This window comes from Lynx rufus, unplaced genomic scaffold, assembly GCF_022079265.1.
Source record: "Lynx rufus isolate CCGP_SWC_20201006 ecotype Redwood Valley unplaced genomic scaffold, mLynRuf1.p SCAF_7, whole genome shotgun sequence".
NCBI classification, from domain to species: Eukaryota; Metazoa; Chordata; class Mammalia; order Carnivora; family Felidae; genus Lynx; species Lynx rufus.
Window position 1 is genome coordinate 137,547,304 of NW_025814889.1, and position 23,623 is coordinate 137,570,926.

The 23,623-nt window shown below is 48.8% G+C and overlaps 1 protein-coding gene across 1 annotated transcript; it reads left to right on the forward strand.

The window, feature by feature from the left end:
* The first annotated feature begins 1,636 nt into the window (after positions 1-1,636).
* On the forward strand, positions 1,637-21,967 carry NUP50 (nucleoporin 50). The gene is made up of 8 exons (XM_047065161.1): positions 1,637-1,989; positions 5,564-5,642; positions 8,004-8,087; positions 11,132-11,318; positions 12,337-13,005; positions 15,529-15,610; positions 17,404-17,522; positions 18,530-21,967. Exons 2-8 carry the CDS (start codon positions 5,574-5,576, stop codon positions 18,730-18,732), a joined length of 1,413 nt encoding a protein of 470 aa, XP_046921117.1. The 5' UTR covers positions 1,637-1,989; positions 5,564-5,573; the 3' UTR covers positions 18,733-21,967.
* The last annotated feature ends 1,656 nt before the right edge of the window (positions 21,968-23,623 follow it).

Sequence of the window (23,623 nt, forward strand, 5' to 3'; positions counted from 1 at the left end):
AAAAACAAAACCGCTAATGAGCATGGCATTAAGGCCCACGCGATGACACACGATTAGTCAACGTTCTTGGACTAGTTACACATACAATTAACAAGGACAGTGAGACAAAGTCAGGCAACAACTAATCCAGTTTCCTGGCTGGACATTTTTTTCATTATCTATCCTCAGGGGGAAAACCAAACATCTGGCAACATCTACCTTTTTGGATTCCTAGGGGAAGTCACCGTAAGGGCAGGGAATACATCAGGCTTTCTTTTAAATGGCCAACGCAGGGACCACTGGTTTTTGTTTTAATTTTTAAAAAATGTTTATTGAGTGAGACAGAATGCGAGTGGGGGAGGGGCAGAGAGCGTGGGGGGACAGAATCTGAAGCAGGCTCCAGGCTCTGAGCTGTCAGCACAGAGCCCGATGGCGATGGCGGGGCTGGAGATCATGACCCGAGCTGAAGTCAAAAGCCGAGCCACCTAGGCGCCCGAGGGACCACCTTTCTTTAACCCTTGTGTGTGCAATCGAGCTGGATAAGGAGTCCCTAACACAGTGGTCCGAGGATGGGCTTTTAGGGAGGGCTCCCACGCACGGGAAATCGTATGCGAACTTGTCCTCTACGAGCACGGATGCACAAACCTTTAGGTTTTCAAATGTTCAACAGCCATAAACCCCTCCCCCACCGAAAAAGGTTAAGAACCATCGCTCTAGGAATGTTCCTTTTCTGAAGCAAGCTTCCTAAATAGTTAATTCTCGCGAGTGACTCCCGGGGTGTCCGCGGCTGGCAAGTCTCGTGACCCCCAATAGGCAGGGACAGACGCGCTGCTCCGTGCGGCGTAACCTAATCCTCCACTACACGAAGCCCTGCACCGAAGCACCTGGAAGGGCTAGGCGGTAGTATTCCGACAAGAGCGCAGGGACGGATGCATTAAGTTGCGCAATGTAACATCGCGTCTGCGCACCGCCTCTTCGTTGGTCCTCACCAGTGGCCCGATTTTAAGCAAGTTACTTCGCCTCCGGGGCACCCGCTGCGGGAAGCAAATACGAGCCGGGTGTCCAAGTAGATCCGTTTTTTTTTTTCTCATTCACGACCGAGGCCGGTGCTCCGCGCTCCGCAGTCCCAGGCCTCCCTGCCCTGAGCGGCCAGGGACGGACGTCGCCGCCATCAGAGCAGCGCTCTGGGGACAGGAGGCGGCGCCGGGCATCCCAAATCCACTCACGTTTCCCGACCGCCGCCTGTCTCTTCGCAGTCCCGCGGCGCCTCGCACGGAACACCCCGTGCCCCGGTCACGTTCACTGCCTGACCGTGCGGTCCAGAGCGCCTGGCAGAGCCACTTCACCCGACAGCACAGACCCGCGCGACACCCGCGCCTCAAACGCGTCCCCCCCCCCCCCCCGCCGACACGTGACCACCGCGAGCAAACTCCCGCCGCCGGCGCCGGCTCCCCCGGCCGAGGCCCGCGCGTGCGTGAATGCACGCATGCGCGCGCATGCGTGAGACGGGGGCGCTCCTCCCGGCGACGGTTTCCTAGCAGCTGGGCGCCTGCGCTGCGCGTCGTTCCAGTGCCCGCGGAGGGAGGTGCTGCGCGCCTGAGCACGGGCGCGCTTGCGCAGTAACTAGACGCGGGCGTTTCTTTCCTTCCTTTTTATAGAGTTGGTTGGGGGGAGGGGGGAGGTTGGAGTTGTAAAATGGCGGCTTGGAGCGTATTCGGTGCCGTTCCCCCGGCGGTCTCTGGCTGAGCGGCGGCTCTCCCTCACTGCCGAACACAGAGAGGCGAGGCGAGGCCCCCAGAGGACATGGTGTTTGAGACCCGGGGCTTGCTGACCACCAAGTCTTTCGAGAACCTCGGCGCACCGGAAGCGACCAGGCGCGCCCAACCGGGCGAGCAGCGGCCGCTCCAGACCCGAGGCCCGCGCGGCTGCAACCTCGCACCTGCTCGCTGTCGCGCACCCGGCTTTCGGCGCACCCACAACCCAGCGAGTGCCGCGGCGGCCGCCTGGGAGGTAAGAGGAGGGCGGGCAGCGTGGCAGGAGAAGGAGCCGAGCCTGGGGAGAGGCGCCGGGGTCACGGTACGGGACTCGGCCTGGAAGGGGGAGCTGGGCTGCGGGTCCCAGGCCTGGGGAGGAGGAGGCAGCCGGGGTCCGGGTGCGGGAGTCGGAGCTGGAAGGGGAACCCCGGGCAGGAAGCCGGGGTCCAGATCCGGGACTTGGACCCGGAAGGAGGACCCTGGGCTGGAGCCGGGGTGAGAGGCCCGGGCTTGGGGTGGAGGAAGCTGGGGTCCGGGCGCGGGACTCGGACCTGGAAGGGGGATTCCGGGCGGGGGACGGGGTGAGGGGCCCGGGCCTGAGGAGCAGGAAGCTGGGATCCGGGCGCAGGACTCGGACCTGGAAGGGAAACTCTGGGCGGGAGCCGGGGTGAGGGAACCTGGGTCTGGGGTGGAGGAAGCTGGGGTCCGGGCGCGGGACTCGGATCTGGAAGGAGAAGCCGGGATAAGGGGTCCGGGCCGTGGGGTGGTGGGGCCAGCCGGGGAGGGTGGGGCGGGACGATCCCAGCGGCGCGTAGTCGGGTGCTGTTTGTGAAGCCGGGCGCCGGACCGACCTGTCGGGGCTGCGGCGCCCAACTTGGGTGAGGCGGCCCCGGCGGAGGCCGGAGCGGGCAGGGACCGTCCTGATCCGGCCACCTCGGTACTTCGTCCTTCTTGGCCAGCTCGCCGCCCTCTCCTCGCTCCCGACGCTACCTCTGCCTCGGCTTCACTTTCTTAGTGCAATCCCCGGCTATCGATCGGCTCTTTTACTCTGTTCCCTTAAGAAGCAATTTTGAGACTTCGCCTTTCCCCTGGCATGTCAGTCTCCGGGGTCTGCCCCCTTGTTTTTTGTTGTTTTTTTCCTCGGTCAAATATGGGCACATGTGTTTTCATCTTAGGGTACCCTGGTGTTGACTAAAGTTCAGCCCCAAAGATGAGGCAGTACTTGGTGGCAGAGACCGCATGACTCTATCCGGCGCAAATAATAGCTTTTTCCCAATTACGAAAACTCTCAATTTGCTATGACAGTGTTTCCCACCTAGGAATCCTTTCAAAAGCTGGTACCTTTTTAACCACAAGCCCAAACGTTTTCTAAATCCTTTTTTTTTTTTAAACATTTTAAGTAAACTACACCCAAAGTGGGGGTGAAACCAACAACCCTGAGATCGAGTCCCTCGCTCTACTGGCTCAGTCAGCCAGGTGCCCCTAAATTCTTAGTAATAGCCAGGACATAAAACTCCTTAGGTGCTAGGCCACGTTCTGAGTACTTAACAGAGACTTCCTCCCCCCCCCTTCTTTTTGCATAAAAAGAAAATTTATTAACTGAAGCATCGTGCTCTGAAATAAAATATGGATTTGCTAAAATATATTTTAAAGCCTGGCTCATAATTGAAGTCTTTTTTTCCACACTGTACTTTGTTCATTTTGAAGAAAAAAAATAGTATTTTTTATAGCTTTTGCTTCTAACAAAATTTGTTTCTTTAATAAGATGCATTAAGCCCTTCCTCTGTTCTGGGCACTGTGCTAAACTAACTTTTTTTCTTTTTTTTTTTTTTTTTTAATTTTTTTTGAGACAGAGACTGAGCATGAGCAGGGGAGAGGCACAGAGAGAGGGAGACACAGAATCTGAAACGGGCTCCAGGCTCTGAGCTGTCAGCACACAGCCCGATGCAGGGCTCAAACTCACAGACCGTGAGATCATGACCTCAGCCGAAGTCGGACGCTTAACCGACTGAGCCACCCAGGCACCCCTAAACTAACTTTTTTTCTTGATCTTACTTCACCACACCTGCCTTGTCTACAGATGAGGAGGCCAAGTCACAACAATTAAATAACTTGCCAAAGGTCTAGCAAGAAAATGGCAGAACTGAGATGCCGGCATCGTGTAGCATTTTCCGAAATCCGTAGTGCCCCGGGTCACTGATTGAGCACTTCTGGAATACCTCCTATAAGATGGACAGGTTCGGGGCATTTGGAGGGGGTCAGTAAACACAGCGAAGATCCCTGCCCTGTGGCGAGGTCACAGATTCAATAAATAGGGTAGGATACAGACGCAGCTGTGTTCATTTTGGTTTTTACTCTGCTGGTTGTCTCCTCATTTGTGGGTGTGAGTTAGATGCTGAAATTTTACTATGGTTTTTGCACTTTCAGCGTCACCCTTTTTTGCCTTAATCACTTACAGTTACGGCAAAAGCAACTATTTCAACTTCTCCCCTCTTCTGCCCTCTGGTGGAGGTGTTACTTACTGAGTAGGAAAAGAATCCCAGCAGAGACCTGGCCTCTGAACCTTTGGAGTTCAGTAAGATCATGTCTGAAAGTACCTTGATTGTTTGAATAACAAAGATTAATGGCAAAACTTAACGAGGTATTTGGTGGGGGGAGACCTTAAAAAAGGATTTGCAGGTAATGGCTGGGTCTCATATTTCATGTGTTAGCAACTTGGGCTTTAAAACCATTCTATAATCAGGAAAGAAAGCATGTACGTACTTGTAAAAGAGAAGTTTAGATATTATTAAGATATTATTAAAAGCTGAAAATCCCCTATGTAATGACTCCACAGGGGGCCAGAGTTTGGAGGACTTTGGAATGTCAGCATTTGAATTTTATTGTGTAGATACTAAAGAGAAATAGGCCGGGTGTAAATGTGTATCTTAATGACCATGAAATTCTAGGAACTGACTCTGGTAGGTGGTGGTGTTGAGTAAAATGAGTGGGGAAAGACCTTCAGAAAGGAGTCTAGACAGGTTTCAGGGACCCTGAATGAACTGGTGAATTCCAGGCAAGGCGGGTAGCACGGGAAATGGAATTTGCTTGGTCCATTTAGCTGGTGAGTTAGAGAACGAGCCAGTTCAGCACTCACAGTGGAGCTCTCTGTTGAGTGTTTTGGTATTTTTGTTTTTTATAGTAAACAACATATATTAGGATCAGAAAACATTGCAAATTTTAAGGGATGGTTTCAAGGACCCTCTCTGGTTAGCTGCTTGTGTCCACTGCAGAGATAATACTGTTGCCCCCCGCCTCATAACAGTGGCTTTAGAGTTGAGCTGATGTCTTATTCTTGAAGGGTTATATGTAAATTTTCAGAATGTTAACACATCGATATTAATTACATTTTGAACTTTTAAATGATATTCTAGCTTAGCAGTATACAGATTGGGGTAATTAAATGTTCAGTCTCGGGAAATTTATTTCTATCAATTGTCTGTAGCCTAAAGAAAGGTACTCATGCTGTGAAGGTATTTCCACTGCCTTATTAAAATTCTTGTCTAAGGATGAGCTTCTTTACTGAATCATCTTTAGGAGAATTTGAAGTGTTTAAAATGTTTTGCCTGTAGCAAGACTGTGATTATAATTTGCATAGAATAAATTAATCACTTGTTGATTACGTATACAGTACTTCAGATTTTTAAAAATCAGTGTTATAGTGTTTTTTCAAACGGAGCTGGTTTAGCATTGTTTAAAATTCTTCATAAAAATTCTTTAAAAATTCGTTGTAAGGAATTACATCTTGATCCAGAAAAGTAAACTTTTCACTTCTTTCACTTTTAACGTAGGGTTGAAACAATGGCCAAAAGAATTGCTGAGAAGGAATTGACCGACAGGAACTGGGATCAAGAAGACGAAGCAGAGGAGGTAAGATCTTTCCCCAAGAACGATTCCCTGCTGCTTCTAAATTTAAATTCATTTTGGGATTCCTTGGGCAGATTTGGTAGGAAAATCAAAAGGCCTTTTTAGGGGCACCTGGATGGCTCAGTCGGATAAGCGTCCGACTTCAGCTCAGGTCACGATCTCACGGTTCGTGGGTTCGAGCCCCGCGTCGGGCTCTGTGCTGACAGCTCAGGGCCTGGAGCCTGCTTCGGATGCTGTGTCTCCCTCTCTCTCTGCCCCTCCCCCGTTCATGTTCCATCTCTCTGTGTCCCAAAAATAAATAAACATTAAAAAAAATTTTTTTATTAAAAAAAAAAAAAAAAGGGCCTTTTAAAGAACAGCCGGAACAGGAAATAGTATGGTTTCTTATGATCTGTACTTAGTATAGAAATTTATTTATTACATTTGGCTGTCTTTTTCCCACTAGTTCCCGTTCCTGAAATATTCTGCACCTTTGTAGAAGCACCTTCCTGAATTTCATATACTTGCTGCATTCTAAACTCATAGTTTTAGTCAAGCCTGAAGGGTGAGTAAGTGATCTGGTCGTGAACTTAGCATCGCGCCCGAACGTGAGAAGTGGTACTACGCCACGTGACTTCTCCGTCTGCCGCACCCGTAATTTGAGATTTCTGATTGGGGTCACCTCCCTTACCCTAATGCTTCTTGGAGGCCTGTCTTACTTCATGTTCGCACAGATCTGAGACCCCCACCCCCACCCCCGCCCCCACCCCCACAACAATGAAGTAGAATTTGGATGGCCTAGTTTCTTTCCTCACAAAATAAAAATGGTCTTCCCTCAGAAATATTTCCTTTTCTCTCTTACAAAGAATAGAAATAACAGCTGCATTTTTAGTGCCTTGTCAGCAGTTTGATGCTCCCAGGCCAATAGAATAGTGCTAAGTTTAAAAAAAAGAGGAAGAAGTAGAAATCTGCAAAACTGTTTCCAAGCTTATTCTAAAACTGTCTTCTTGCTGAATCTGTCTTGTCGTATGAACATTTTTTCCTTTACAAATACATGTATTCCTGTGTTTAGGGAAACCAAAATCACAAGTTTATTAATATTTCGACAAGGTTTTTAACATTTCTAACTGACTTGGTGCTTTTTAACCAGGTCTTTGGTAACTCAGGTTTTTTCCAGATCTTCTGCCGAGTTTCATTCTGGGCCTAGTAAGATTTAAGACTGCGGCATAATGATTTGCTTTGATGCTAAGATATTTCGGGTATGAAAGGACCTCCATTTGGATTGAATCTAATGAGTCTGAGAGGGCATTGCATTTGTTTGGGGACAAATGCAACCAAATAGTCCCGTCTGTAAGCATGGAGGTCTCTTTAACCTTACCTGAAATAACTATGGATGACATCTTCTTACAGAAAGTATTTCATGCCAGCCCTACAGGGTAAAAGAAGGGTTGCAATAAACCCAAAGATCTTCAGCCAACTTCTGATTATGGACGAGGTACTTTAGCTCCTGGGAAGAGCGGTAGCTTCCAAGCAGGGGCCCTTAGGAGTCCCGGGTACATCAGTGGGCTTTTGGGTGATAGACAAATGGGCAAGGTTTCTCTTAAAAATGGTATGCACACGTGATAAAAATAAAATGTGTTTTTGGAAGCTGAAGTAGTAACGTACTAGATTTGGGCATTTGGGTTTTAGAACTGGCTCCACCACCGTTAACTGTTGATGATCTTTAAGGTAACTGTTGGCTTTTGAAGAATTTTGCTTCTTAAAAGTGGATTTTTATTCTAAGATACATGTCTTTAAATATATTTAAAATTTGAAGAACCAGTTCTGAATAGTTTTCTACCAAACTTTTGATGGTCTTGGTCTTAGCAAAACTTTTTCTGTGTGTGCTCCTCTCCGGGTTGTATGCAAAGCCTGGATTTGCATAGATCCTGGGAGACTTCTTTCTTTTCCTTTTTTTTTTTTTTTTTGAGAGAGAGCACACTAGCAGGGGAGAGGCAGAGGGAGAGAGAGAATTGTAAGCAGGTTCCATGCTCCTCACGGAGCCCAGCCCAGCACGCAGCCCATTTTGGGGGCTTGATCTGGATCCCAGAACGGGCCTGGAACTCATGTACCATGAATCATGACCTGAGCCGAAATCAAGAGTCAGATGTTTGAGCCACCTAGGCGCCTCGTTCTGGGAGATTTCTGATTCATCTAAGTAGCTTTGGGATTCACGATGTAGACAACAGACATAGACTTTATTTTAATCTGCCCTCTCCTTACTTTGTTATCAGTATTAACAGTATGTTAAAACCAGATGTGAATGAAGATAAGTTTGGTTAGGCTTTTTTGTTCATTTCTTTTTTGGGGCCTCATCTTACTGCTGTTTAATTTGTACACCTGCAGGTGGGAACATTCTCAGTGGCCAGTGAGGAAGTCTTGAAGAATAGAGCCATAAAGAAAGCAAAGCGTAGAAATGTTGGATTTGAAGTGAGTGTTTTCTTACCGCCCTTGGCATTAAACGCTAATTTGACTCCTGAGTTGCAGAGCATTTCTACCTGTGGGAGCCGTCAGATCGATAAATGCTTTTTAAAATGCTAACTCCACTTGTGAAAATCCTTGATGTAGACCACGGGAGATGGACAACGAGAAGCGTGAGAGCTGTACCTTACCGAGTTGCAGAAATCCAATGTCGATCCTATAGACAAGATTCCAGCCGAACGGCAGTAAGGAGAGGAAAAGACACATGGAACGATACAAACAGAAGTAGTGGCAGGTGGCGTAGGGAAGGGACACGCAAGGTGTCCTCGGAGTCCTGCTGCATCCTGGCGTCGAGGGGAGGGTCAGGGGGAGTCCTTTAGCTCTGAAAGAAGCACGGCAGGTGCGGGTTTTCTTCCCAGTGTAGTAGGTTACAGTGTTTTCCTTCCTGTGTTCACAGGGATAAAAGATGAACTGTAACTTGTGAATGGAAATCACGTGGTCCGTATTCAGCAGTCACTCCCACGTTTAACTAGTCTTCCCCGGTACAATTCCCAGCCCTCAGATACCTTCCAGATACCTGAGTGCTGACTCGGTGGCCCGGACATCTGTTGTCAGGCTGGAGAAGCTGCTTTGAACATCCGGGGTGGCAGCTTTGGAATGAATCTGCTCCCCTGCACCTTCCGTGGTGACTCTGTTCGGTTTTGTTATTCCAAGTTTTCACTGATCCGATTTCATTCTTAAAGACTGGTGACCGGTCAAACCTAGGTATCCAGCCTAGTAAAGTTTGGTGGCTCTTCCTCGGAGAGGGGGCAGCAGGAGGGAAGGACAACTTAATTGTGGAGGAAGTGATCGGTTCAGTTGGGGAAATGTGTTCTAAGAGCCTGGGGTACATTGAGGTGAAGTTCTAGAAGACCACTAGGTCTGTGGGCGGCTTCCTGGAACAGGAGGTGCACCTGTGAGAGTCCTCACCACGCAGGAGGTTAAAACCAGGGAGGGTGGCTGAGAGTGGCATCTCACGGTGTAGACAGAAACCAGAGGAAGACCGCCTCAGGGAGGGATGGCCCGGCTGTCAGATGAGGGACAGTGAAGAAGTACAGGCCGTGTCCACCACAGTCCAGACTGGGCCAGAGGGAAGGGTGTTGGGGCCCTCTGGCTGCTAAAGGAAATAAAAGACACATAATTTCGACTATAACTTGCAGCGTCAGGTTTCCATCAGAGCTTATGTATTAGAGAAATTAACAGTTATATCATCTGCTTAAGAGCTGAAATGTGACTTTTCTTATATACAGTTGACTGTTGACAGTACGGGTTTGAATTGCATTTATACGCAGATTTATTATTTTTTTTTGATAAGGGAGGATGTTGGCGTCCCTAACCCCTGGTTGTTCCCATGTCAACTGTCCTGGATTTGTTGTGCTGAGCACTAGCGATTCATTGGTGGGTGAAGACAGGAGTGAGTACAATATCCGTGCCTGGTGGGCCTTACGTCCTAACGATGGAAGAGACACGCTGAATATATAATGTTAGTTTTCCTGTAAGTGCCATGGAGAAAAATCAAAGTACGCGAGGGAGATTGACAGACACGGGTGTGAGCCCCGGTGGATTACCTCTTTCACTTGTACTCTCATTTTTCTGAATGACTCCATTCCTTCATTTAAAAGCCAGTGGCTCTAGAGTTTTTGTGATGGCTCTAGAGCCAACGTACTGTCAGCAGTCTCTAAAATAACTGTAAATATTCTCTCGTTTTCAAATCTCATGCAAAGTAAAAGGCTCTGAGGAGCTGCTCACAGCTTTTTATGCTTTGTCCATGGAATCTTATAAAATGATAGCGCTCTGTGTGGTGTCTTCGGGATATTGATTCATTAAAAATCAAATTTATAGTGTCAGAACCGAAGAACTATATTTATTACGTGCGTTGAAATTTATGCAAGTTAAGGCTTTGCTTTTGTTTTTGTTTTCTGGGTTTTTCTGGCCTAATTTTATTGCCACAATTGTATCCATGGTCAGTAACCATGTGAAATCCTATGTTTATGATTGAAACTTTTTGAACGATTTTTTAAAACTTTGCAATAATATTAGGCTAACTGGCCCATTTAGAAAATGAAGAGTTTCTAGTGTAAGCAGTTTTTTGTGAGCTCATGATTCTAATTCGTTTGTGCGTGAACTTAAGGTTGGTGCACTCCCGTGGATGTTCTGAGCATATGTATTTGAGAGTATTTCCTAGAGCCTCCCTTGGATTCTTGATCCAAAAAGCAGACCATCCCCTGCTGCGGTAGAACCACTGTTTTGAACGGGAGGGAAATAGTAACTTCAGTCAAGCACTGTAAACTGAGGAACGTGTCTCCAAAAGTTTCCAGGGGCAGAGAGCAGTGTTAGAGGTTCATAGGCGTGCCAGATGTTTCCAGAGCATCTCAGGTTAGAGAGGTGAGAGAGCCAGCCACAGTGGGTTGAAAGTGCTAGAAAGACCCTGCTACTGGAAGTCGCAAGAAAGTGGAGAATAAAAATGTTGCCTGTGGATTTCTCAACTAAGGGAAAGTCTAGATCTGAGAGTCAACTTCACCAGTTCCCAGAGACTAAAGGCTGCAGAAGGGCTTAGGAGATTACAGGTAAGTGGGTAAAGCACTTGGAGTTCACCTGACTTGATGTTTCTACAGCATCCTTGGGCTAATGGTCTTTTTGATTGCATAGTATGTGAAAAATGGTTCGTTAGGGATTTGTTGTATTGAAATGTTTGCTTTTAGTTACAATTCTGAGGCTGCGTACACAACTTTATCGCGTTAGTCTTTTTTGTCTTCTATTTGCTAAATCTATTTTTAAAAACAAATCTCACTGTAAATTGGGACTGCCCTTCATGGCTGTCTCAGGAAGGCAGCTTTGGATGGCAGAGCTGTGTCATCAGGAGGAAAATCTGCCTCATTTCCAGCTTGTGCTGGCAGTTTTCCTTTAATGCTGCTGGCATAAGGATTCTAGGTGCTGTTGAGCCAAGATAATACTGTTACTTACTTAGTTATAAAAGAGACTTATCTAATGTGTGCTCTTTCTTTGTATTTCAGTCCGATAGTGGAGGGGCCTTTAAAGGTTTCAAAGGTTTGGTCGTACCATCTGGAGGAGGAGGGTTTTCTGGATTTGGTAACGGTGCTGGAGGGAAGCCTTTGGAAGGACTGTCTAATGGAAGCAGCATAACGAGTGCCCCTCCCTTCTCCAGTGCCAGGGCAGCGAGCGAGACCAAGGCAGCCTTTGGTGAGTAGGTTCCCCTCCCCCTGGTCACATCTGGGTAAAGACCATCTGAAAAGTAACTCTGCAAAGATACTTTTCTTGTACTTATCCTGGGTCCTGGGACTAAACGAGCAGAAACAGGGTGATACCGAAAGGGATGCAAATTAGATATCGGCTATTTGCAGAGGAAGTGAATACAGCAGAAGCTTTTGAGCCAGGATAGACCGAGGTTCTGTTCTCAGTTCTGCCGGTCGCCGACTCTGTGACCCTGGTAAAGTCCCTTAGCCTGTGAGCGTCTAGATCTTCAACTGTGAAATTGAGAGTGACCCTCGGAATTGACCTGAGGGTCAAAGGAGAAGAGGACGCTCTCAGTGGACCCTCTGTAAAGACCTGCCTTCCCGTCTCATTCGTTCTGTGGGGGCCGAGGATTTTCTGTGTGGTGCGCGCCCCCCGGGAACCTAGGGGGTCCTCCGGCCTAGATTGGTTTCGCCCGGCGTGTGTTGATTGCCTGATCTGTTCTGAGAGAGTTGGTCAAGAGCTCTCGGGATCAGTGACAGAGAAGGGAATCCTGTGCTGCGGTCTTTGGTTTTCAGAAGTGACCCTGGCTGGTTGGATTGTACTTCGCTAGGTATTTTAAGTGTGGCCCGTTGGGTGTTAATTAGGCGGAGTGTTCGGTGTGATGAAGCTAGCGTTCCCTGTTAAGATTTTAACTGCACGAGTACGTGCTCATCCCAAGGCGTTGGGGGTTAAGCTTTCCCCTGACCGTTGTGACAGTTCTCGGGGAAGGCAGGCATCAGGCATCCTTTTGAAAGAAAAGACCATTTTAAACCTTTAGAGGTTTAATTGACGCGAGCCCCGTTTTTGTACAAAGTTTGATTTTTGTGATCACTGCTTCCTAAATGTCAGACGTGCACACGCTTCTTGAACTGTCACAAAACTAGGGTACGGTAAAAGAAAATACGAAGGCAGTGCAGCATAAAAATCTGGGGGATAGAATCCAATCAGCCTCTCAGTAAACTCTTCAAACTTTAATTTCCTATAGGATCTGTTGCCACAAATGGTCCTACCTCCTTGGTCGATAAAAAGATTTTAAATCCCAAAACTAACGGTGACAGCCAGCAGCCCTCTTCCTCCGGCCTCCCCTCTAGCACGGCCTGCCCCAGGAACGCCTATCACAAGCAGCTGGCTGCCTTAAACTGCTCGGTGCGGGACTGGATCGTGAAGCACGTGAACACAAACCCGCTCTGCGACCTGACGCCCATCTTCAAAGACTACGAGAAATACCTGGCAGGGATCGAGCGGCAGCTCGGGAGCAGCGGCAGCTGCAGGGATTCCGAAAGCGACTCCGACAAGACGCCCGGCGCCACCCCGTCTCCCTCCCTCTTTGGGTCAACGAAGCCACAGCAGGAGTCAACGTTTTTGTTTCATGGCGGCAAAACCGAGGACACGTCCGAAAAGAAGACGGAGGCGGATCCTGAAAAGAAAGCGGACCCGTCGGCGGGAGCAGCAGGTGCCTCGTTTCACTTTAGCAAGAAGATCGAGAGTTCTGCCTTGGGCTCCTTAAACTCTGGCCCCCTGACTGGGTTTTCATTCTCTTCTGGAAACTCCGGTTTATTTGGCAAAGATACCAGCCAGAATAAACCGGTCTCTTCACCGTTCGCCACAAAGACGCTGGAGGTACAAGCCGACGGCGGCAGCAACGAACGCAAAGGTAATGACAAAGTTCCAGGCCGTCCTCGCGAGTCGGCTCCGGGTGTGTCCGAGTTGGTGTGTAGTGGCACGAGCGTAGGTGTGTGTTTCGGACGGATCTGGATTCACGCTGTGACTGTCATTTCCTAGGTGCGATCCCGGACAAAGTTGGCCAGCTGTTTCTGAGTCTGTTTTCCCTACTTGTAAAATGGAGTAAGACCGTTTTTGTAAAGTTTATCGGAAGGATTAAGAATATAAAGGTGAAAGTGAGACGCGTGGCTTTACGTGTAAAAAATTAAGTGAGTGGCGCCTGGGTGGCTCAGTTGGTTAAGTGCCCGAGTCTTGATTTCAGCTCAGGTCATGATCACAGGGTCGTGGGATCAAACCCCACGTTGGGCTCTGTGCTGAGCGTGGAGCCTGCTTAGGATTCTCCCTCCCCCTCCTCCTCCCCCTCCCTCCCCTCCCCCCTCCCCTCCCCCCTCCCTTCCCCTCTCCCCTCCCCTCTCTTCTCTCTCCTCCCCTCTTCTCTCTCCTCTCTCCTCTCCTCTCTCCTCTCTCCTTCTCTCCCTCTCCCCTGCTCATGCTCTCTCTAAAATAAAAATTAAGTGAATTAACTTCGTTTGACAATTGTGTCTTATTGAAAGAACTGGTCATAGGGGCGCCTGGGTGACTCAGTTGAGCGTCTGGCTTCGGCTCAACTCATGATCTCGCAGTTCATGAGTTCAAGCTCCGCGTCTGGCTCTGTGCTGACAGCTCGGAGCCTGGAGTCTGCTTCCAATTCTGTGTCTCCCTCTCTCTGCCCCTTCCCCGCTCATGCTCTGTCTCTCTCTCACACAAATGAATAAATGTTAAAAAAAATAAAAAAAAACTGGTAATAAACATCTATGGGATTTCTCGTGTTTAGGTTTTTATAATCATAGGTGAGGTCACATGGCAGAAAAGTGCTCTACTATAAATAAAACAGGTAGACTCTTGTTAGCCATGGGGAACAAATTGACGGGGTTTTCCCTGGATGTGTCTGGGTTGCAGCCGCCTTTCCAGAAGTTTCCACCTTGTGTAGTATCAGTGCCCCCAGTCAGCCTTCCCTCCCTCTTTTCTTCGCTCTTTGAGGAGAGGGGTTCGCGTTCCAATCGCTTGTCATCACGTGGTGACTGTGAACAGCCCACACGTGTGAAGATACTTCTTCGTAAGCAGTTAAAAAGTATACGTCTCAGGAGATGTGAACTTCGTGAGAGGGAGAAAGAAAGGAACCCGCGGTGGCCGGTTTGCCACCAAATGTTCCATGTCCCTCCTCCCTGGAGCGAGACTGCCCGTACCCCTCTGCCTGGCCGTCAGGTGCGCCCTCAGGCACCGGCTGCCCCGTGCACAGCATAGGATGGAGACCGCCCCTTCCCTTCCCTTCCCTTCCCTTCCCTTCCCTTCCCTTCCCTTCCCTTCCCTCCCCTCCCCTCCCCTCCCCTCCCCGAACGGGACCAGTGGGCCCGGGGCAGTGGCAGAGCCTGTGGGAGGGATGTGGAAGTGAGGGTGCCTGCTTCTCCGGGTGCTTGAGGTGCTTGACGCATCGGAAGGACTAAGCTTGCTAAAATACCGGGATGCCTGGGGCCTGCCGTGGAGAGCCTAACTCCGGACTACCTTCCTTCTGAGAGAGAGGGTGCAAGCCAGGGGAGGGGCAGAGGGAGAGAGAATCCCAAGCAGGCTCCACGCTCGGCGCGAGCCTGACGTGGGGCCCCACTCATGACGGTGAGCTCGTGACCTGCGTGGACACCAGGAGTCGGGCGCTTAACGGACAGAGCCCCCCAGGGGCCCCCCAGGACTGCCTTCTTAAAATTTAAATCTTGTCTTTGAATTGTTTGAGCACCAGAATTGTTGCTGTTTAATTTACTGAGTTTCCTGAGACTGTCTTTCTCCGGAGGATGTTACTTGCATCCCATAGTGACTTCAATCTCCCCTGTGCCTGGGGCCCTGGGCTCTGTCAGGGAGGGGACCCTTGGGACCCGAGCCCCAAGCGGTGTGGCAGTTCAGGCAAAGCTTGCTTACACACGGGGGTGGTTTCTCTGACAAGTCCTGTAAACAAGTTTATCTTCCTTATCTTTGGCCGTTGCTCAGATCGATTATTCCTTAGCTCCTTAGCTCCTTGGCAGGAGCATTTGGGGGGGAAGGGGGCTAGAACCCCATCTGACATTCTTCTTCTCTAGTGGGGCAATCTTGAGTATGTGTGGGTGTTGATTGGTTATTTTCCTGTTAAAATTTGGGCGCTGAATCACGTCGGTAACTTTTCGTTCCAAGGCCTTCTACAAATTGACATCTAGAAGAGAGAAGTAGGGTCCTGTTAAAAATTGTTCTCGTTTTTCAGAAAACCGTTAAAATCCAGCGAGTCCTCCCGCTCCCCCACGCCCAGTTAGACACGTGCTTTCGATTTCTACATCGGCTTACGTAGGATTTTTAGGTTGAGGATGGGGGGTGGTGCGGGGATAGACAGCTTCTTCTGTTACATCGTTAAGCATTCGATTTGAATTTTACTGAGTTGGTCTTGTTTTCATAAAAGGCGGAGATGAAGAAGAGAGTGACGAGCCACCCAAAGTAGTAGTTACTGAAGTGAAAGAAGAAGATGCGTTTTACTCCAAAAAGTAAGTGGGAGTCCTGGGAGTGCGTTCGGTGAGCATGTCTTCGGAGACGTGGGAGGAAGAAGGGGGCCCACGGAACGCGCCGAGCATCCCGTCCCGGGGTCAGGCTGTGCTTGCCCTTTGAAGTGGACAAGGAAGAATTCTTGACCTGTGTGTTTACAGCAAGCTGATTCTGTAAATTTCCTGTGGGCGTATCCTACTCTTTGTTATTTTTCTTTTCTGCCTTTTTTTTTTTTTAAGAGGGCAAGACAGCGAGTGGGGGAGGGGCAGAGAGTGAACCCCAAGCGGGCTCCGCCGCAGAACCCGACACAGGGCTCGATCCCACGAACTGTGAGATCGCGACCTGAGCCAAAGTTGGACACTTAACTGACTGAGTCACCCCAGTGCTCCTCTTCTTTCCTGCTTTTTAAAGTGCTTTAGAGATAGGTTTTTCCGTGACCCACCTGCCCCATCTCCGCTCGGGCTTCTCTCCTTCTCTGCCCCTCCTCCTTCCTGCACAAAGTCACCTCATCACTGATTCCAGATTTGGTTTTACTCCCGCTCTTCCTCAGGCGGCCTCCTGTCTTCATGGGGACATGGCTGGCCTTTGTGGCTTTTCTCAGCCAGCAAGTTGTGCACAGTGACCATCCCTTGGTCTTTCCCCCAGTGATGAGAGTTGTTTTGGGTTTTTTTGTTTGTTTTTATATGAGAGCTGTTGCTTTCAGAAGAAAGATCAGAGGAGATTTTGAATTCTCTCATCCCAGTGAGATGAAATTAGTGCTTTTTAATAAAGATATTTACAGAATACTTATTTGTGCCATTTTAGAAGCTTCCCTACATGTGTTTTTCTAAGTAACAAAAATTTCAGACTGAGTTTCATAACAGGTCACCATATTCTATGGAATCCTCAAGTGTTATATCTGAGAACTTTCAAGGATCCAACAATTCCTTTTGCTTATTCTTAATTACACAGGTGATACAAAGGAGTGATCCTGACCTGAGATTCTTTGCTAGCTGGAACAAATCAAAGGAGCAGGCAGTGGTTTGGGTTTATTAACAACCTAAGGAGACGTGGGACACGGCAGGCTGGGGAGACATTTGATTACATTACTGGTAGTTCAGCCTTGCTTAAGAATGTTTTCCAAGATTTCAGCATTTGGTAGACCCAAAATTGGAGTCCAGAAGAAACTTAAAAAATAAATAGGAAAAGAGGGAAGAGAGATGGGAGCAGAGTGTCCTGTATTTATTCCTGTCCTTAAAGGACCCGGTCAACCTCTTGAGCTCGGGGCCAGAGGAGCACAGCAGAGACCTGTGGGCTGCTTAGCTGTGATTTTGACTGAACTGAGAAAAGTGTCCATTTTAGAAAGTGTCGTTTTAAAAGTTGTATGTGACCTACTGGGTTATTTTTTTAGGAGCTAGTGGCAATTTTATTTTTCTTTCGGAGAGAGCAGGTATATGTGCGCATGGGGGAGAGGAGCAAAGAGAGAGAGAGAGAATCCCAAGCAGGCTCCGTGCCCCGTGACCTGAACTGAAATCAAGAGTCGGACGCTCAGCTGACAGCCAGCCAGGCGCCCCATGAGCCACTATTTTAAGAATTATTATTATTTTAAAATTAGGGAGGGGTTCTACAGTATCTAACCAGTTTGCTTGTTCTGGTTTGTGCCCAGACCCAGCTTGAATCAATCAAGGATTCATCCTGAAGCTTCCTCTGCTCGTTTAATGCGGGTCTTTCCACACAAGTGTGAACGGTGGTGGTCAGAAAACTTGTGACTTGGTTTGTCTTTGGAATATCTGATGATGCCTATTTTTCCCCATAGGTGTAAGCTATTTTACAAGAAAGACAATGAATTTAAAGAGAAAGGTGTGGGTACTTTGCATTTAAAACCTACAACAAATCAGAAGACACAGCTTTTAGTGCGGGCAGACACCAATTTAGGTGGGTATCTCTTTTTTTCAAGTGGCCCAAGTCCTCATAACCACATGGTGTAAAAGACTTCCCTTCGCTCACTGCAGTCCTCTAGGTCGAGTATATTGCTGTGTTTGGGGTCGGAATAGCAGTCGTTCAAACCAAATGCATCCTGTATTTACTGACTATTTACAGATTTAATTAAGTGACAATGTGTAAGGAGATATAGGTGTGTTAAAAACTATAGCCAAGAAGTCACCAAAATGGTTTTCGTTTTAATTTGTGTTAGAAATGTAACTAAGAAGCTATCCATAAAGTGGATGGTTTAATAAACACAGAAGGGAGTTAACCGTTCGAAGGAATCTGGTTTATGTAGGCAAAAAACTTGAACGTGCTACAGTCCATCCTTCACCCCACACCCAGCTTCGCCCTCAGAATAGCCCGCCGGAAGGAGGACGGGGCAGGTCTGAGAGGAAGTGGTGGGTAGCTCTGGGCCCTGCCAGGCTGGATACAGAAACTTCCCTGTGGCTTTTTTTCCCTGAAGGCTTGATGCATGGGTGACGCCATCATGGTACTAGTGGGTCCACCCCCCCACCGCCCCACTACCCATCCGGGAGCCATGCTTGCCTCGGACAGAAGTTTCTTTGCTGACCATTCTGCCTTTATTCCAATGACCTCGTGAAGGCTGCGGGTCGTGCCAAAGTGTTCTTCCTTTCGTATAAGAACGGACGCCTCTCAGCAGGGCCTGGCTGCTGCAACGGAGGCCGGGGATGTGGGCAGGAGCGGGGTGGAAGGCGGTTTCCCCGCAGCAGGGCCAGGGCCTGCCAGAGTCCTCGTGGTCCTCTTGGAGGGACGCCGTGCTGGCATGTGCACCGGGGATCCAGTGCCCTTTCCCGTGACCTCCCTGATGGCCCCCTGCGTTAGATCGGTTAAGTTGAAGAGGGCTTCTGGATTGAATGTTTCGCGTATTAAAGCTGTAGTCTCCCGACACGGGGTCTCTGTGATTTTGATGTACCTTTTCCTTTGCTTAAATGCAGGCAACATACTGCTGAATGTCCTGATCCCGCCCAATATGCCGTGCACCCGAACGGGGAAAAACAACGTACTTATTGTGTGTGTCCCAAACCCACCCATCGATGAGAAGAATGCCACCGTCCCGGTCACCATGTTAATCCGGGTAAAAACAGGTGAGGACGCAGATGAGCTGCACAAAATTTTACTGGAGAAAAAGGACGCCTGAACGCCCTCCCTCTGCGGAGTCGCTGCCGAGCTGCTGCCCCCCCTCCCCCGCCCTCCGCGTAGTCAGCCCGCCGCGGACGGTAACTTAGAACTTTGTGAGGAAGATGAATGTGGCCAATAAAACCTGCAAATGTTAAGCGTCAAGAAACCGTATTCTCCCTTCTTAACAACTGTCTGATGTGTAAAATACGTTTGAATGAAATTTTTTGGAAGATTTTTAATGTTCATTTATTAAACTGACCGCAAGTGATTTCTTAATAGACTAAAATCAGGGTATCGATTAGACTTCCCAAAGGCTGTTCCGATCCACGGGTTTTGGGGTGCGCTGCTGCGGCCTGCAAGGCGTGCCGGCAACCCCTGCGTCCAGGAGGAAACTTGCCTGTGGCATTCTCTCTGGTGGGCTTGCCTGATTTGGGAGGACAGCACCCTTTCCAGATGAATCTCGCTACCACGCCGTGACAGAGGTGTTTTTCCTTTGCCGCATCGTCTTGTTTTAAAGCTGAATCTTGACTACCAAATGTTCCCCCTCCGCATTAGAGGCTTTAGCTTATCATTTGCAGACATCGGCCTTTTAGCCCTGTGGCCTGTTTTACCTGATTCAGGAACTGCTTTTTCATTTTAAAAGGAAACGAGTTTGTTCTTTGGTTTTGTAGATGGGGTTTTGTAGTGGCATTCCTGAGGTGCTGTTACCAGTGCGTCCCCTACAGACAGAATGGGGGGTGGTCAGGAATGAGGGTTTAAAAGCACAAATTTGGTAGCTTATAGTTAATAGACCATAGACCGCAAAACCTGGGGGAAAAAATATTAAAGTTCGAGCACGGTACAAAAAAGAAAGTGAATCTGTCCTAGTTCATTTGTACCGTGATGAACCCTGAGGATCTCAGAGCTTTTACTACACATGAGCCATGTAAGTTCACCAGGAAACATGCAATAAGGTCATGGAATTGAAATCGTGTGTGCAAATGTTGCCTTTAACTTTAGACAGAAGTATATTATTCTGCATTTGATAAGTTTCCATTGACTTTTTTAAGAGTAAGATACTCGGCATGTCCATTTGGAAGGGAGCCGTGGTTGTGCATGAGAAGATCCCGTCACTTCGCCACCGCTGTTGGGTCGCTAATCCTAGCCTTCTGGGAAGACTCTGGGCACATGAATTAGATGCAGTTTTTAATGTTTAAATGTCCACTTTCATTCCTCGTTAGTCATTTAATGATCTTGTTTTAAAGGCTCAGGGTCCGTGCCTGAGGGCTCACGTTTGTATATTCTGATCTTCAGCGCATAGAATGTTTTCTGACTTAGGAAAGAACAGTCACGATAACTGTAGGTAGTACAGTTGCTTTTTTAAAAAAGAAGCTATAAGTTTTAGATGTAAGGGGGGCAGGGAAACCGTTTTATGATCAACTGTGTTAAACACTTGAAGTGTGGTAGTTGGCCCAACATTTATCATGAGATCCTTGTACTTGTTTTCTGGTTCTGCTGAGAGAATTTGGCCCCCGCGTGTGTGTGACTCTGGACAAATACACAGAGAGGTGCTTACACTTTGTGAGACGTAGTCAGACTCTCACCTGGGAGAACAGGGAGGGCATGGCCACTTCTGTTGCATCTTCCTTTTAGAAAGAGTACGTGGGTGAGTTTCTGTTACCAGCAATCTGTGGTAAGCGGGTGGCTGACACTTTCCGTGTCATTGGTCCTGTTCCCTCACCGGTTTATCCAGCCGTTGGAAGGACGAGGACATGTGGGGCCCCGTGTGTCCTACGTTGGCGTCACGTGCTCCCGTGGTCCCCAGGCGCCTTCAGGAGCGCCTCGGTGGCAGTAGCCTCGGCCTGTCCGGTGGGACGTTTGCCAGAAATGGCCCGAAAACATCAGAATTGGGCCACCTCTCAACCCCCCTGGAAAAATAGCTCATATCTCTTTGAAGTAGTGGGTATGTGTGGCTTTCTCTTTTCCTAACATTCCCGGCAAACTTGCTGCTACAGCTGTCACTGTGAAAGTGATCATTACAGGGGCAGATGTGACATGTGCGCCATCACTCACAACGTGCTATTTCCTCCGTGTCCCTTGTGCGTTAGGAACTTTGGCCTCCATTTTAATTATGTACTAATAGAAAAGAGCGTGAGTGTGTGTGGATTTTACGGTAAAGTCTAAGTGCTTATATGTTACTCGGGGGCGGGGCCCCCCAGAGAGCTCACCCCCCACCGTACTAATAGCTCAGTTCCACCCCTTGGCTTTAGTTAGAATTATTTTTAACAAAATAACTAGAAATTTGGCTTTAAAGTGTCTGATGTAGATGGAAATTTTTGTATTTAGTTGAAGGATCTGTGATGTGTGTCATCTGCGTGGCCCGAAGGATCACCTTTGATCCTAACCGTGCTGCGTCAAACTGAGTGTCCCAGTGGCCTTTTTTTTTTTTTCTTTTTTTTTTTTTTCAAACTGGTGCCTGTCCCATCTCCTCTGGAGCATTCCCCAGTAAGCAAAAACTTGGGCGTTGTGCTGTCTTCTTTTTAGAATTGCGGGCTGGAAACGTGTGTCCCGTTTTTAAAGCAGTGTGTAGATTGTGTTTCCTACGGAAGGACAAGTCTGGCCATTTGTTAAACTGATTTTCTTGACAAGGATTATTGTTGTACAATTTCAGTTCTACGTTATAGTTTTGATAAGCTGCATGCCAAAAAAGATCTACCTGTTCCGGGGTAGAGAAAAAACAATTCACCTTACCATCAGAGTTCAGAACAAGTTGTCACTGAGCCTTTTTTTGGTTTAGTTTTAAAGTTTAAACAGGTTGTTTGCTTTTTGAGCATTCGTCAGTTACTCTTTACTTCGGAGCAGTCAGGACGCAAGCGCGGGCGTTTGAAGGCTTTGCAGACCAAGTGGCTCACTCCCCAATCCCCGGGTACTTGTGCTCGCTCTGGAAGTGAGAATCTGTGGTAGGACCTGATGTGTCCTGTGGTACCAGCAGGTGGCCGGGAGCAGCCCATCCAGGCCGCGCTCTACACACTGGTACGTTCTTGGCCAGAGGCCATCGTGCTGAGGACCGTGGACTCTGCCGGTGCAGGTGCAGTTGTAACAGCTGTAAAACTTGTTAGCAATCAGTTGGATAAGATGTTTGCTTCCTATGTCACATAGGAAATTGTTTTCTAAAACTAAAATACTTGAATTGTCAGACAATGTAATCTCAATTTGTATTAGTTTTTGAGGAAGTGTAATATCCATGAAATGTGAATAAATGGAAAGTAAACAAAGTCACAGTGTTTGACACTTTTATGCTCCTGTGATGTTCCTGGTGTCGACACAAGTCAAGCGGACCAGAGGGAGGAGAAGTGTGGGGAGGCAGCGCCCAGAAGCCCCCAGGTCGCAGGAAGATCTGGAGGTGAGGACAGACCTACCCATCGGCCCCCGTGCGTGCAGGTGAGGCCCCTTCCGAGCCACCGGAGTTCGCCGTGTCGGATTCGTGTTTTCACAAATGAGCGTTGCGGCGGGGACGGTGGATGGTCACCGGCCACCATGGGAAGCACTGGGCTGGGCGCGCTGCCCTCTGCATCCAGTGCCCGGGCCGACCCCCCGGACGGCCCTGCGGGGGGTTTTGCAAAGCCAGGGGTTTGGGCAGGCGAGTGTGTTTCTTCCACGTAAGTGAGCGGAGCTGGCATCTTGTCCGGGTCGTCTGTCAGAAATCTGAACCCTCCTAAGGATATTTTAAGACTAAGGACCAAAATGATCAAGAAAAAAATACACTGAGGTTATAGAATTTGAAATTTTCAGCGATTTGGCAAACCGCTCTCGAGGTGTTCACAGATTAAACTGCAGTAGTCGTTAGGATACTGCTGTGTCGTCGGTCCGGGGCTGACTCGGCACCAGGCTGTACCCGAGGCGTCACCTGGGTCGGTACTGGGAGGACCGACCTCCCCGTCAAAGTAGCACTCCCAAGCTGCAAAGGTCCAGTGGGTGCCGTCCGAGCGACACAAGAGGGTGCTTTCTGAGGAGGGAGCCTGTCCCGGAAATGCACCAGCCCTACGGTAGGCGCTCAGGACGGCTGGGTGAGAACAGGGTTCTCAAAAGGGTGACACCTGGGAACTTGTTCAAACTGCAGACCCTCGGGCCCCTCCCCCCAGACCTGCCGGAATCGGAGCCTGGGGATGGATTTTGCTGTGTGTCTATTGAGAAATTCACGCCTGGAAGTGCGGGATTCAGTCGGTGTTGGTACAGGCGCAGAGACGTGCAACCATCACCACTCGTTCTGGAACGCTTCATCGCTGACCATCTGGGTTTCCTCCGGTGGATAGGCTCAAGCATGAGAACTCCTGGGCTGTCTCCCTCGTGCTCCCTTAGGACTTTTGTTTAAAGATAACCTAGGAGATGCCCTTGGGGCACGTTTCAGCAGGGGGACGGCCGGGACTGTCGACAGGAACTCTGGCAGCCTCTTCACACGCATGTCCCCACCCTCTGTGCACCCAGGGCGGGAGGTGGTGAGCCCACTTTGTGGCTGAGAAAACCCAGCCCCCGCTGCCACGCGCCTGGGGAGACCCAGAGCCACGCAGGCTCTGCCCAGCGTGCCGCTCGAAGGCGTGTGCGCGCCTGTCCAAGGACTCCACTCACTGGCTTCTGGAATGGACGAAAGCCTTCTGAAACAAAGTTGTTTATTCAAAACAACGATAAAGTTCACTAAAAACCATGGTTGTTTCCAACTGAGCAATCCAGTTGTTCTATTAAAGTCCGGTTCCAAGATGAACGACCTTAATCCACACATAGGAAAGAAATCCTTTGTCACACCCGTCGGCTTTTGTAGAGGCCAGGGCAAGAGGGAATCAACGAGTCTGTGAGCAAAAGAAAGGATGCCTTTTGGTTTCTCGTCCCCCCCCCCAAAGCCAACACTTGCCCTTCTTTAATTTTCTCAGCTGTTT